Source organism: Gavialis gangeticus, unplaced genomic scaffold (genome assembly GCF_001723915.1).
Source record: "Gavialis gangeticus isolate Ggan-Ray unplaced genomic scaffold, GavGan_comp1, whole genome shotgun sequence".
Classification (NCBI taxonomy): domain Eukaryota; kingdom Metazoa; phylum Chordata; order Crocodylia; family Gavialidae; genus Gavialis; species Gavialis gangeticus.
Genome location: NW_017728997.1, coordinates 113,558 through 126,057, shown reverse-complemented (window position 1 = coordinate 126,057; position 12,500 = coordinate 113,558). Strand labels below are relative to the sequence as shown.

Sequence of the window (12,500 nt, the reverse complement as noted above, 5' to 3'; positions counted from 1 at the left end):
TTTGATATCTTGAAATAGTGGGGTTTCTTGAAGTCTCCATGTTTCACAAACTTGGCTGGTGGGAGTTGTGTACTCTCAGTTGGGTAAAACCAAACTGGTCAAAGGAGAGAGTCCAAACAAAAATTAGTCTCCTACTCCTTCAAGCGGGGAGTAGAGTTTTTAGGGAAGGAGATACAGTTGGCTGTGAAACATTTCTGCAGTGAATATAAAAGGAGGGAAAAAAAGAAGCCAAATACAACTTGGATTAAATAAATATGTTAACAGAGCTAAGTCATTGTGGAAGTGGTGAGGAAGGCAAATAAACATTTTGGAAAAGAGTGCCCAGTTACCAAGAGTCTAAGGGCATCTTTGAAGCAGAAGTACCAGCCTATTTGGTCTGGTGCGAGCCCTCTGATGAACACGCTCCGGAGAACTGCATTACCTTGGAGCAGGCCAAATAGCAACTCAACCTTCAGATCATTATCATGACTACCATGCCAACTGATACAGAGCTAACACAATATTTCTACTCTTTCAGTTCAATAGCAGAGTGGGCGTCTGGAAATGTCATCATTTTGGCAATCAATCAATCTATTAAAGTCACTGCTGAAAGGCCAAACAGATTCTGTTATGCTGAACAAATCACAGCCCCGGCTGCGGCTGGAAATGATATGGAAAACGCTCCCGCTGCAGCCTTAAGACAAAACCCTTCCTCCCCAAAAAAACAGCCAGGGTGTGGCTTGGTGCTTAGTTTTTATTACTGAGCTTCAGGTTTGTTAAAAAAAAAGTATCAGACTTTAAAAATAGTGCTTTCAAAATGTTTTGCTGAGCAAGTGGATGATAATAAAATGAACAAGAATAGCTTATCTCAGTTGAGATTTCTTGGGGGCACCTTCCATTCCTCTTTCCTTGGGGAGTACCTGCATGTCTTGAGGTAGCTGTGAGAGTTTGTGCACGCTAGATTATTTGCAACCTCTTCAGCTGTGTAATGTGATGTTGCTCCAACTTGTGGTACACCACAGACTAATGTCTTCAGCAGGCTTAGCCATTCCCAATCATATTTAAATGCACAAAGAGGACTATGCCTTAGCCATTATTATTATTTTATTTTTGCATGGTGGTTACATCTCAGGCCTCAGTCAAGGGAGAAGACCCAATGGTACCAAAAAAGACCAATCCTGCTCATTAAATCTCACAGTCTTAATCCACGACAAGAGACAGCAGGTGGATAGAAAAACCAAATGGCAGTGGGGGAGGATAAGGTAATGCCAATGTGAGCATGTTTAGCATAACAAGCAGCAGTCAGAGCATCCCCGCTGTCTAGTCATTTTGAGTGCCACCTTGATGTGATCTCCAACAAACATAGCAGCTGCAGAAGCCAACTGTGAGGATGTTTGCTTGTGAGTAAGTACCTAGGCATTGAGGACAGAAATAAGACCATCAAACTCATTTCACAGGAACTTTCAATGCTTACTAAGCTGAGGAGGATTTGAACTAATGACCAACAAGTGAGAGAAAAGCCTCTTCTGACAGATCCCTTCTTTCTTGTGCTGTTTCTTTCAAGGATCCACTTATCCATGAACTCTTCACAGCCATGAAATGAATCCACAGAACCAATCAAGAGGTAACTGCTAAACCCAAACTAATAGCTTCTGCTGACAACAGTCACCTACAGTCTTTGGACTTTAAAGGAGTAGATATTTTTATGAATAATGGAGGGGCACATTTCCAGTGTGAACAAATGCCACAAACTAGAGCTAAGGAGATGGAACTTCACCCTGGGAAGAACAGAAACATTCATTTTTTTTCTGTGGCTACTGCCTGGGATGAACACTATGATCAGGGGGCAGCTGGGACCAAGTAGGTGAGATGTAGATGCACTAATTCTGGCTTTTCCCAACCCTTGGGTGTTTGACTTTACAACCTTCATAATATTTTAATGTGGCTTTTGTGTGCAGTGATATTAAAAGGAAATAATGCCAACTAACTAAAACACACAGCTGAAACGTCTCACCACTTGAGCTTGCTCACAGCTGCAAGTTTAACATCAAACTTGTGGGCTTGGGATCGGTTCAGTGAAATGGAGATGGTGAGGGGGACAAGAGAACCCTAAAGTTTGGAAGCCCATCTGGAGTTGTTAAAAATGTCTGGGTGCCAAGCTTTGGTGTGGGCACACCTTGCATTTGAAATCTAAATGTAAAATTCTTCCCCTGTTGCTGTACATTAAAAAAAAAATTGCTATAATAAAGCCCAAAGGGAAATGCACATAATGAATCCTTCAGGATTTTTTCCATGAATGAATGGATGGCAAGAAAGACAATGAAATCCCAGCTGAAGATCATTTCATGCAACATTCAGGTACAAACCCGACACTTACATTGAAACCAAATGAGCGTCTCCACATGAAATTAATGAGAACTCAGAAACTCTTCCAGCATCCTCACATGGCTATCACAGGTATCCTTTCTTGGCTGTAATGACATTAGCCAGCCGATCCAAGTCTTATGTTTTAATCATCATGAAAACGTGGCCAATTTCCCTCACATCTTAAAACATAATTTCAATATTGGCAAACAAACCTACCGTTAATGCTACGCAGTTTCTGCAATACACACTGGCTGTGTGGAAACTATGCTAGTTTCTTGACAGGAGAACAGTAAGTAGTTTAAACTTTGGGGCCAGATCTGGAAACCCTTCTTTGCTTTCATTCCCTTATGCCTTGAGCCAACGTTGTGGCGCTGAAGTAGATAAAATTAGGTTGAAACAGAGTTTTCTCCTAACCAGTGATAGCTGTTATTTTTATGAGAGTTCTTTTTATTATGGATTACTAGTGGTTAGGATTCCTTCCAGCTGGAATGGTAACCATTGGTAATCTGCACAACCATTTCTAAACCAAAACCTTTTAACATAGGCATAAAACAAAAGCCTTGTCCTCTGGCACAACTACCACCACAGAGAGGAGAGACAAAAATGACTTTTTCTGTTCTTCCCCAATAGTTTTTGCTGGAGCGTGTTGTGATAACACCCAAATAATTCATTAACAACAACACTGCCCTTGGCATCAAATTCAGTTTTGGAGCCTTATATGGAATTCTTCCAATGCATTAGGGAGCCCATTGTCCCAGAGGTACATTCCCGAGGCAGTGTGGAGATACTTAGAAACCATGGGCTGAAGAGGTGTCAGCTACACCCTTTTCCAGGGTGTGGGATATGTTTTTCCCAATGTTGGACCCAGCTCTGCTGTTGCTCTGCTTTGTATAGGGAATCTAGCAATGCAGAGGACCAAAGGACAAAGGCTGACTTGTCCCTTCATGATGGTGCAACACAGAGAGGATAGTTTCTCCGTCTTCCTTCCACCAGCCTGGTGCAGACCAAGCCAGTCTGGTGCTCTGAAAACAACAGCATCTCCTGTCTCTCATAGCTGATGAACTCTGCTCTTGATATCCCTTGTGTTCAAGCTGCTGCTTTTCTCAGTTCTTCTAGGAGAGTCGAGTTAGGTACACCTTGTTTCCCACCCCTCTTCTTGGTACCAGGTCTACAGTGCAGAGCTTTATGGCTGAAGTGAACTTTAGTTGCCCATTCAGCCAATAAGAGGTTCTCTCGAGGTGGCCTTCCTCCTGTTTCTCTCCAGAGCACAAAGCCCAGCAGCAGTAACACAGAGGCCTTGCTTATATAGGGAATTCTGCAAATCGTACATTTTCCTGAACTGGAATTTGTTCTGGTGGGAACCCCTATGCACACAGGATAGGGAGCTAAATTAGTTTTTACCAACTTCTCCATATCATGAGAAACTCTCACTAAACAGTTAAGCCTGTTGCAGTGTTCAGCTCCCAGTTGGCAGGCCCATCAGTCTCCAGCTTCTAAAAAAACAACCGTCTGCAAGTGTTGGTCACACTGAAGGTGGCTCTCCTTTTGACTCTGCTGTCCAAGCCTGGGATGACCTATTTCAGCTTTGGCAACTTACCCAAGACAGACACAATAAGGAGACAGCAGTGCACTGTTGATCTCATCATTTGGTAGTTCATGAGAGACGTCTCCCTCCACTGAATGATTCCCCAACTCCACCAAGACAACTGTCTGCTATATCTGGTATTGTCAAAGGGTTTATTCCTCAGTGGGTATGCTCTTCTCTATAGACAGCTCTGGTAGCCATTTCCTCTTGCCTCTCAAATATGAATGAGACTGTGGAATACTTTCTTGTGTAGTAGTGGAAGCCCCATTGATTGGGACACATAACTACTATGAACAAAACACTGGAGGATTCATAATACAGACCAGTCCTATGTTAGCCAGGAACGGCAGGGATGATTCCTTACATGTTTTGGTCCTTAATTTCTATAATGCAGGGAGCAAAACTCAAGTTCTGCCCATGCTGACTTTACTCTGCTACCTGCATCTGTTTGAGGTAGCCATGACCTTATCTATCATGTAACTGCTCTAGCCTTACATCAGGCCATGTCTAGCTGTAGTAGCTGGGTTTGGTTTTTCCCCTCACTTAGAAAGCAAGACTTAGGGGGAGCAAAGTCAGACAGGACCAAGTGCTAATTGACACAGACCCTCCAGAAGCTAGATCACTAAATATCACAGTTATTTTAGTCTGTATTTTCTCAATGTTGAAATTTCATTCCTATCTCAATCATAATATCTCAATCCTTCTCTGAATTGCTTTCCTTCTCTTTCCTACACATTCAGTGTTGTTCTTTAAAGGAAAAAATACCCTCTGCAAACAAGCCGTTGGCAAGCTTTGTTGCCCCGAGGCTTTTCCTATGAAAACTCCAGACTTCTGGCATCTACAGAAAGAGCAGTTTATCAAATGACAGATTTCTTTGCAATGCCTCAGCAAGTGCTTCGCAGCTGTAAGCCACTCCAAGCAGAATTCACCTCACTCTTTTCAATGCTTTTTCTGTCTCCTAAATTATAGCTAAGTAAGAGGGTAATTAGGTTTCAACAATTAAAATGATTTACTTACTGTATGTAACAGCCGGAGCATCTCCACGTATCTGTGGAAAAAGACAGAACATTATTAATTGCCACCAAGCTAATGCTGAATGAAGCAGGGGTGGAGCGTGTAACTGCATTTACAAAATAACAGCCAGATGATAATGATGTACTCACGTTTTTTCTGAAGACACCAGCTCCTGGGCAATGAGGTGAGCTCTGGAGTGTCCTCCTTTCTGTTGAAAACAAAATCACAGGCGTTAGGAAATCTCCCCTTCCAAAAGAGAAAACTGTAAGAGCCAGAGAACTTATTCAATTTATGTGTTTCTTGTATTTGGGGCAAGGACCAGACATTTATTTTGCATTGGAGTAGTGTGTAACTCACTGCTCCATGGGTCGGATTCGCTGGGGCTACTGAAACACGAATACATAAATAACAGTAATATGCTAACGGTTGTAAATGCTGACAGACTGTCAAGGTTTAAAACGCCCTATCTTATCAAAGTCAGAAAGAAAACCTCCATTATTTCCAATGGGCGCAAAATTTGGCAGAAACACAGACAGATCCTAGCAGCAGGAAGGTAATTTCAGGACTGACAGGGCTGATATGGTTTGTTCATTACATTCGCTTGCAAGAAAAAAGGGGCTAGCTTCTTAAAATATAGTTATATTCCAAACTGTTCTGACTGCTGTGCAAGCTGTGGAAGCAAAGAAGTCAAAGGGCTTTATTGCACACTAAACAAATTGACCAAATTAAACTGCAATAAATATATCAGGAAAACAAACAGCACGTTATTAAAGCAAATAGCATCATTTGAGATCACAGCGGCATGCGCCTAATTGGCAGAGATCTCAGAAGGCACGGAAACCTGCCAAAGAAGCAATGGCAATGGTTCTTAGAGGCGCGAAAGGCTAATTATGGTGCTTCCTTTCTATTTCATGAATCATTTTAAAGGTACGAAATGGATAGAAGCACAGAATCCTTTATTGAAAAAGAAATCTTATACTAAGGCTACCAACTTGGTTAGCAGCTGTAGTAAAGTAGAGAAGCAGCTTTCAGTGATACATGCAATAGGAAATGGCAGAAGGTAGGGCAGGGTGGCACCTTAGGCTAACTGGTTCAGAGAGGCATACTTTTTTGTAGGAGACAGTGTACTGCAGATGCTAACAAAGTAGACTCGTGCCTACAAAAGCTTATGCCTCTCTGAACCAGTTAGTCTCTAAGGTTCCACCCACCCTACCTTCCTCCTGATTTCAGACAAATATCTCTTTCTGCTAATAGGAAACCAGAAATTCCTTCTCAGCAGGCAGCATCAACGGTATCAGCTATAAAGGCCAGGTGTGTCATTAATCCATTGCTTTCTAAAGTTCCAGATCTGAATGCCATCTGACTTTGGTAAAGTTTGGATTACATTTGAACTTGCAGCGGAAGTCTGTCTCCAATATTTACACACTTGTGATAAGAGAAATGTGAACAGTAATTCCCCAGATTCTCTAGGCCTTTTTCATCTCTGGATATATAATCTTGTGACAATTGACACCTCTGCCTCCAACATCTCTGGTCCTTTCCAAGTCAGGCTGGAAATAGGATAATAAAGGTTTAAAAAGCAAAGGGAAGGCTGAAACATTCCCTGGAAAGTGATGGGAATCTAGCAGTGCGGTAACTGGTGTGTGAAACAACCCAGTTGTGAAACTGACTAAACTGGAACCCACTAATCTGATTTCCATTCCCATTACTCACAAGTAGCATACGGGGGGAAATCAGAGTAAACGATAAAGTGCAAGTTATGCTTTTAAAATTTCTCCAGTTTTCATACTTTCATTACACAAGTAAGGATTGTTTTACAAAAAGTTAGGCTTGTTATTTTCCTTCAATATGAAAACTGCAGCTTCAAAAATGAGTCCTAAAATTGCCCTTATTAATGTAATCGAGGTCTATTCAAAATACGCTGCAAATAAATCTATTTTTTTACTGATGAAATAAATGGAAGAAATGGAACAGTTTCACCAAGGAAGATGATCAGGTGCCCTGGTCCGCAAGCTTGTGGGGTCTCGACCTAGTGCTGATAATTCCAGAGGAGGATTAGGCACAGATCTCAGGGGGCACATCTACACATTACCCTATGTCACCATACCGATGTGCTATGTCACTGTATGGTGCGTTATGGCATGAATCTACATGTGACCGGCAGCTACTTCACCGTAGCGGCACGATCCCCTATTTTACAGTGCCACTACAGCGAATTAGTGGCTAAAACTAACTGTGCACCACGCACATGACGCAGTACAGGAGGTTACTTCCAAAGGGAAGTGCTAAAGCATGGTGCAGAAACAATGTCGCCATAGGGCAACATGTAGACATGCCAGTGGAGTTACAGTGTGGAAGAAGTTCAGAACCACTGCTAGAAGAATGAGGCTTCAGGAATGGAGGAGGCACAAAATGATCCATCTTGCCCAGTTTTAGTCTATTTAGTTTAATCTGATCAGGAGACAATCAGAAGATGTTGAGGATCAAATTATTCACTGGATTCAGCCATCTAATCCATCTCTCTACCAGCTCAGGATTGTTCTGTTGCTTCATCTACTCTAGTTTTTCATGTGTCAAACATTTCTGCTGCTACCTCTTCCCTTTAGGATGCTCTTCCGTAGGCGAAGTAAGAGAACTTGATATAAAAAACGTATTTACCCTAAAAGCCATCTTACATTTTGCCTTTGGTAATTCCTACTATTCTTCAGGTACCTTTTATATCACAGTGAATATTTACTTGCATTCTTTTGTGTGTCCAACTTACCAAAACTTCTAGAAAGTTACCCTGTTTCCCTCTTGCTTGTGACCAGTGATGACATGTATCATGCAGGGTAGGTACATAGGAGCTGCCAAGTTTCAACAGCTAACACCAGAATACTCTAAGTGCTTTATCTTCCCTGCCTTTTGACTAGCAGACATAATAAAGCAACTGAATGGGACTTTTATTGCTGGATCACCAAACCCAATACTGGCCACTTTGCACGTCCTCTATTGACAAGCCTGGCTCTTTGCTGCCAAGAAGGAGAGTATATTTCACCATTGGTCTCCCTTCATGTATACAGATTGTCGCAGCTTGTCATTCTACTTGTGATTAATATGTCTTAGCCGAGAGACAAAACACTGGGACCCCGGGTGTCACATGACCTGTCTAGGGTGAGTTTTGAGACAGTGTCTCTAGGCGTTGCCCGTCTTGTGTTATTTAATTACTGTTTGCTTAACCAGGAAATGAACTCTGAGATTGACGACAGTGTCCGGAGACGGGCTTCTGGGAATAAGGGGATGTTGGGGGTGCGGGTCCTTCAACTATCAAGTTTCTAAAACAAAGCCCAAGTGATTATTAAAACACAACTGAGCTGCCACCTTTTTAGAGATCTTTACTGACTACTCTTCAGCCCAGCGGGAAGCTCTTTTGAATGCTTCCTTCCCAGGCTCCTGCTTCAGTAGCTGTGCTCTCCAATCCCTGCTGTTTGCCTGTGCAAAGCAGATGGAAACGCTGGATCTAGACAGCAATTCTGGCTTTATTCCTAGCAGAGTCTCGCTGCTTTTAATACCTTCATTCCACCAGAATCTAAAGCTCACAAAAAGCTTGTGAAAAACCACCAGAATGTTTCATAGTTGTTAGGGTTGTTAGGGTCGGAAGGGACCTGAGCAGATCAAGTCCAACCCCTGCCATGGGCAGGAATGAATGCTGGGATCATATGATTATCTAGCCTCCTTTTGAAGACCCCCAAGGTAGAAGCAAGGACCACTTCCCTTGGAAGTTGGTTCCAGATCCTAGCCGCCCTGACTGTGAAGTAGCACCTCCTGATGTCTGCTACTCTCAGTCAACTTGTGGCCATTATTCCTCGTTACCCCCGGTAGTGCTTGGGAGAACAGGGTCTCTCCCATTCCCCTCTGCTCCCCCCTAGTAAGTTTACAGATGGCCACCAGATCCCCTCTTAGCCTTCTCTTGTGGAGGCTGAACAGGTTCAGGACCTGCAGCCTCTCCTCGTAGGGCCTGCCCTGCTGCCCCCTGATCATGCAAGTGGCCTCCTCTGGACCGTCTCCATGTTGTCCACATCCCTCCTGAAGTGTGATGCCCAGAACTGGATGTTGTACTCCAACTGTGGCCTGACCAGTGTCGCATAGAGGGGGAGTATCACCTCCTTGGACCTGCTTGAGATGCATCTGTGGATGCATGACAAAGTACAGTTAGTCTTACTGACCGCTTCCTCGCATTGGCAGTCTATGTTCACCTTGGAATCAAAAATGACTCCAAGATCCCTTTCTGCCTCTGTGCTGACGAGAAGGGAGTTCCCCAACCTATAGGTATGTCTCCTTGGCTACTCTGCTGTCAACAACTGATGACGTTTCCATATGATAACAAAACTTCTCTTACATTGAAATATGAAGGGAAGTGAATTCTTTCACAGTTGGTGAAAACATCTCAAAAGGGAACCAGGGAAATCCTCATTCCCAGGTAATTTAAAATGGGATTGAATGAAACACTGGAGAACATACAGTGAGGAGCATTTATTAGATAATTTAATCTAAAAGACCTTTTCCACCATTTCTATCATCCTTCATGGTTTGGAGTCAGCCAGTACATGGCTTGTTGAGCAAGCAGTTCTCATGCTGTGTCCAGCCCAAGGAAATGCAATCAGGCTTTTAGTGCTTGAACCACCTCTTCACAGAGAGAGATTGCAAGGCAAAAAAAGCAATGACCAGGCTGGCTTACAGGTTTTCCTTCATATCACCCCTTCTCAACAAATACCTCTAAAATAAGTTGTTATGAATCTTCTAAACACATACCCAAAATCTCTTCCAAAAGAACTCCCACTTTATGGCAAACCACTTCTGGGAGCAGCTACTGGCATAACTTTAATTTCCCCTTAGATTTAGAAACAGCTGATTCCAAAACAGCATCAAAAAACATTAATATCTGATGACATAACCTGCAGCTTATGAAAGCTTATGCATTTCTATTATAGTTAGGCTATAAGGTGCAAATCTCCCCTGTCTTCTGCGTGACTTCACACTATAATGGCTAGGTCACTCAGTTGATTCAAAGTCACCTAAGCTAGCTATTTCTGTTTATAGATGGCATCAAAAAGAGCAGGGACAGCAAAAGCACACTTGAGAGTATGCCCAAGAAGGGGTTTAAGAGGCTAAAGAATCAGCAGGCTAAGTGTGTTCATTCTGAGATATCAACCGAAGACAAAGGGCCTGACCCACACCTCAAAAACTGGGGAATGAGGTAGAAAGCTAAAGCTCTGGTGGCTCTGATCTTGTGAAACTTTTGCATCCAGAACTCCTACTAACTTTAATATCTCACAGACCTAAATGTAACAGAGAGTCCACCATAGGCAGCACATCACACTGTGGGACTCTGTGTTTGCTCAGTCTACTTATTGTCCAGTATTTAGGGAAGTAAAAAGCTGCAGTGTCCTCTCCTAACAGTCTCCATATAGTTATTTTCCCTTTCTTTACCATCAATGACATCGGCTTGACAGAAACAATGTATGGTTGGGTAGCATCACATGGATAAAGACAAGAAAAGTTGCAGACAGGAAGGATAAAACCAACAATTCACCGCTGTCCATTAAATATACATATATTATTGATATTATATCGTTGCTTGCCAGGGAGCTGAATAACACGATGAATAATGAGGAAATGAAGGCCAGTGGCTGATGCTTAGCATTACAAGCTACCAAAAGCTCATACATCTGTCAGGAGCCCATTAACGCTTCATAACAGAGCTCCTTTTTCATGAGGTGTTAACATGCTTATGTTATATGCAGTGTATGGTTTATTGGTGACATCCTACCCTGCCAACCTGCTAGTTGTGCTGGAAGGTGTGTTTGTGGGGGTTGCATTTCAGTGGCCAAGCTTCCTGTTTTCCTGGCTGGTAACCTGTTTCTAGGTGGTCATAAATTAGACCTAGTGATGAGCAAGGAGTCCTGTTTGTCCAGTGAAGTAGCAACTGGGCTGGAAATGAAAGGCAGGATGCTTATTTCCCAGTCCTGTGGTCTAAGAACAACCTCTCCTGGAGAATCTGCTTAGTTATACAAGTCCAAAATCTGCCCACTGAGAGCAGTCTAAATTTGTCACTTCCTTATGGGGCACAAATCCTTGGGGCACTCCCAAATACAGCTTGTGTTTGGGTTTTGTGTGTCTGTGTTTCAATGTAGGAAGGTTAAAGGTTTGCAAAACAGAATGATTAATGGAGCCTGGAAACCAATCCCATCCAGTGGAAAGATAAGGAATGGCAAAGGCAATTTTACATGCTGCAGCAGTGAGATGGTGGCTGCTTTGCTCTTTTCAAGCCCTATGTTGCCTAGCCTGCTATCGTTTGTGCACAACACAGGACTCCTCTATATGCTGTCCTTGTTCTGCGGTGCCCTTATTTCTGGCACCTGAGAGAGGGTCATGGACACTCATTTCCAGGGCTCTCTTATTATAAGTCCAGTGTTAAGGGCTTCTCCTTTATCCAAAATACCACGGTATCCCATAGCCTTATGGAATATTATATGACCTGTGTTTGGGGATTACACATTCAGTTTGATCAGTACTGGATCCACATACAAATGCACCTTCCCTAGGCAACCAACTAAAATGCTTTCAGTTTCTATGGCCATAGGACACATCATGTATGCCCTGGGCCTGATTCTACTCCCCTTAATATAATTTTTACCCTGTTATGCTATTGATCTCAGTGGAGCTCCTCCTGATTTTCCCCAATGTGAGAGGAATATCATATATTTTGTGCAGTGCCCTGTGCGTCACTCCTACTCTTAATGACAAACTCTCAGCTATGTTTTAAACAGACTCATCTCCCTTAAGAAAGCAGGTTTTAGTGGTCCTTTGCATGGAGGTTAAAAATAGGAGGGGTGGCCAACCCATGGCATATGTACTGAAGTGGCACCTCATTTACCTTGTGCCTCTGATGTGGCACAAGGTAAATCACAGAGGGGGCAGGCAACATAGTGGCAGATAGGGCAAGGAGCAGAAAGCAGAGCATCAAATTGGGCACAGAGCACAGGACAGGGAACAGAAAACAGAGCAGTGGATCGGGCAGAGGATGGGATCAGTTGTACTGAGGGGAGCTCAGGGCTTAACTTGTGGCATGCCTGCTATAAAGGTCATCCCACCCTCTGGGGTGAAATACAGGACTCACTGTATGTCACTCTTGAATATAACAGGATCATTGAAATGGAAGATACTGCTACCACATTCCCTAGTGATCTGGTATTTACCATGTTACTAATGTACCCTTTCAAATCACCATTGTAAAGGAAGGCTGGGCTTCTTATCAGCCAGGGTGCAACTTATCAGTCTAAGTCTCAAGTCCTTCCATTGACTACCGGAGCTATTTTTAAGCTTATTACTTTCTCATTGGACCTACACCCTTTTGGTAAATTTGCAACACATGAACTGAGTCAGGCAGAAATAGTTCATCATGCAACTCCACCAGAGACACCTTCCTGCCTTGCCATAGTCACAATGCCCTCAGCCTGGATGCTCTACAAAGAAGACTGGAGAAATTAATGCACAGTTCAGTGGCTGTGTCTCC

The 12,500-nt window shown here is 43.0% G+C and overlaps 1 protein-coding gene across 1 annotated transcript in view; it reads right to left on the bottom strand.

Annotated features, from left to right (window-relative positions):
* Nucleotides 1-12,500, bottom strand: part of FGD5 (FYVE, RhoGEF and PH domain containing 5) — a 162,219-nt gene that overhangs the window by 74,536 nt on the left and 75,183 nt on the right. Inside the window, exons 3-4 of the mRNA XM_019504639.1 lie at nt 5,095-5,153; nt 4,949-4,979 (exon numbers count right to left, since the gene is read on the bottom strand). Coding sequence (XP_019360184.1) covers nt 4,949-4,979; nt 5,095-5,153 — 90 coding nt within the window. The remainder of the gene's footprint in view (nt 1-4,948; nt 4,980-5,094; nt 5,154-12,500) is intronic.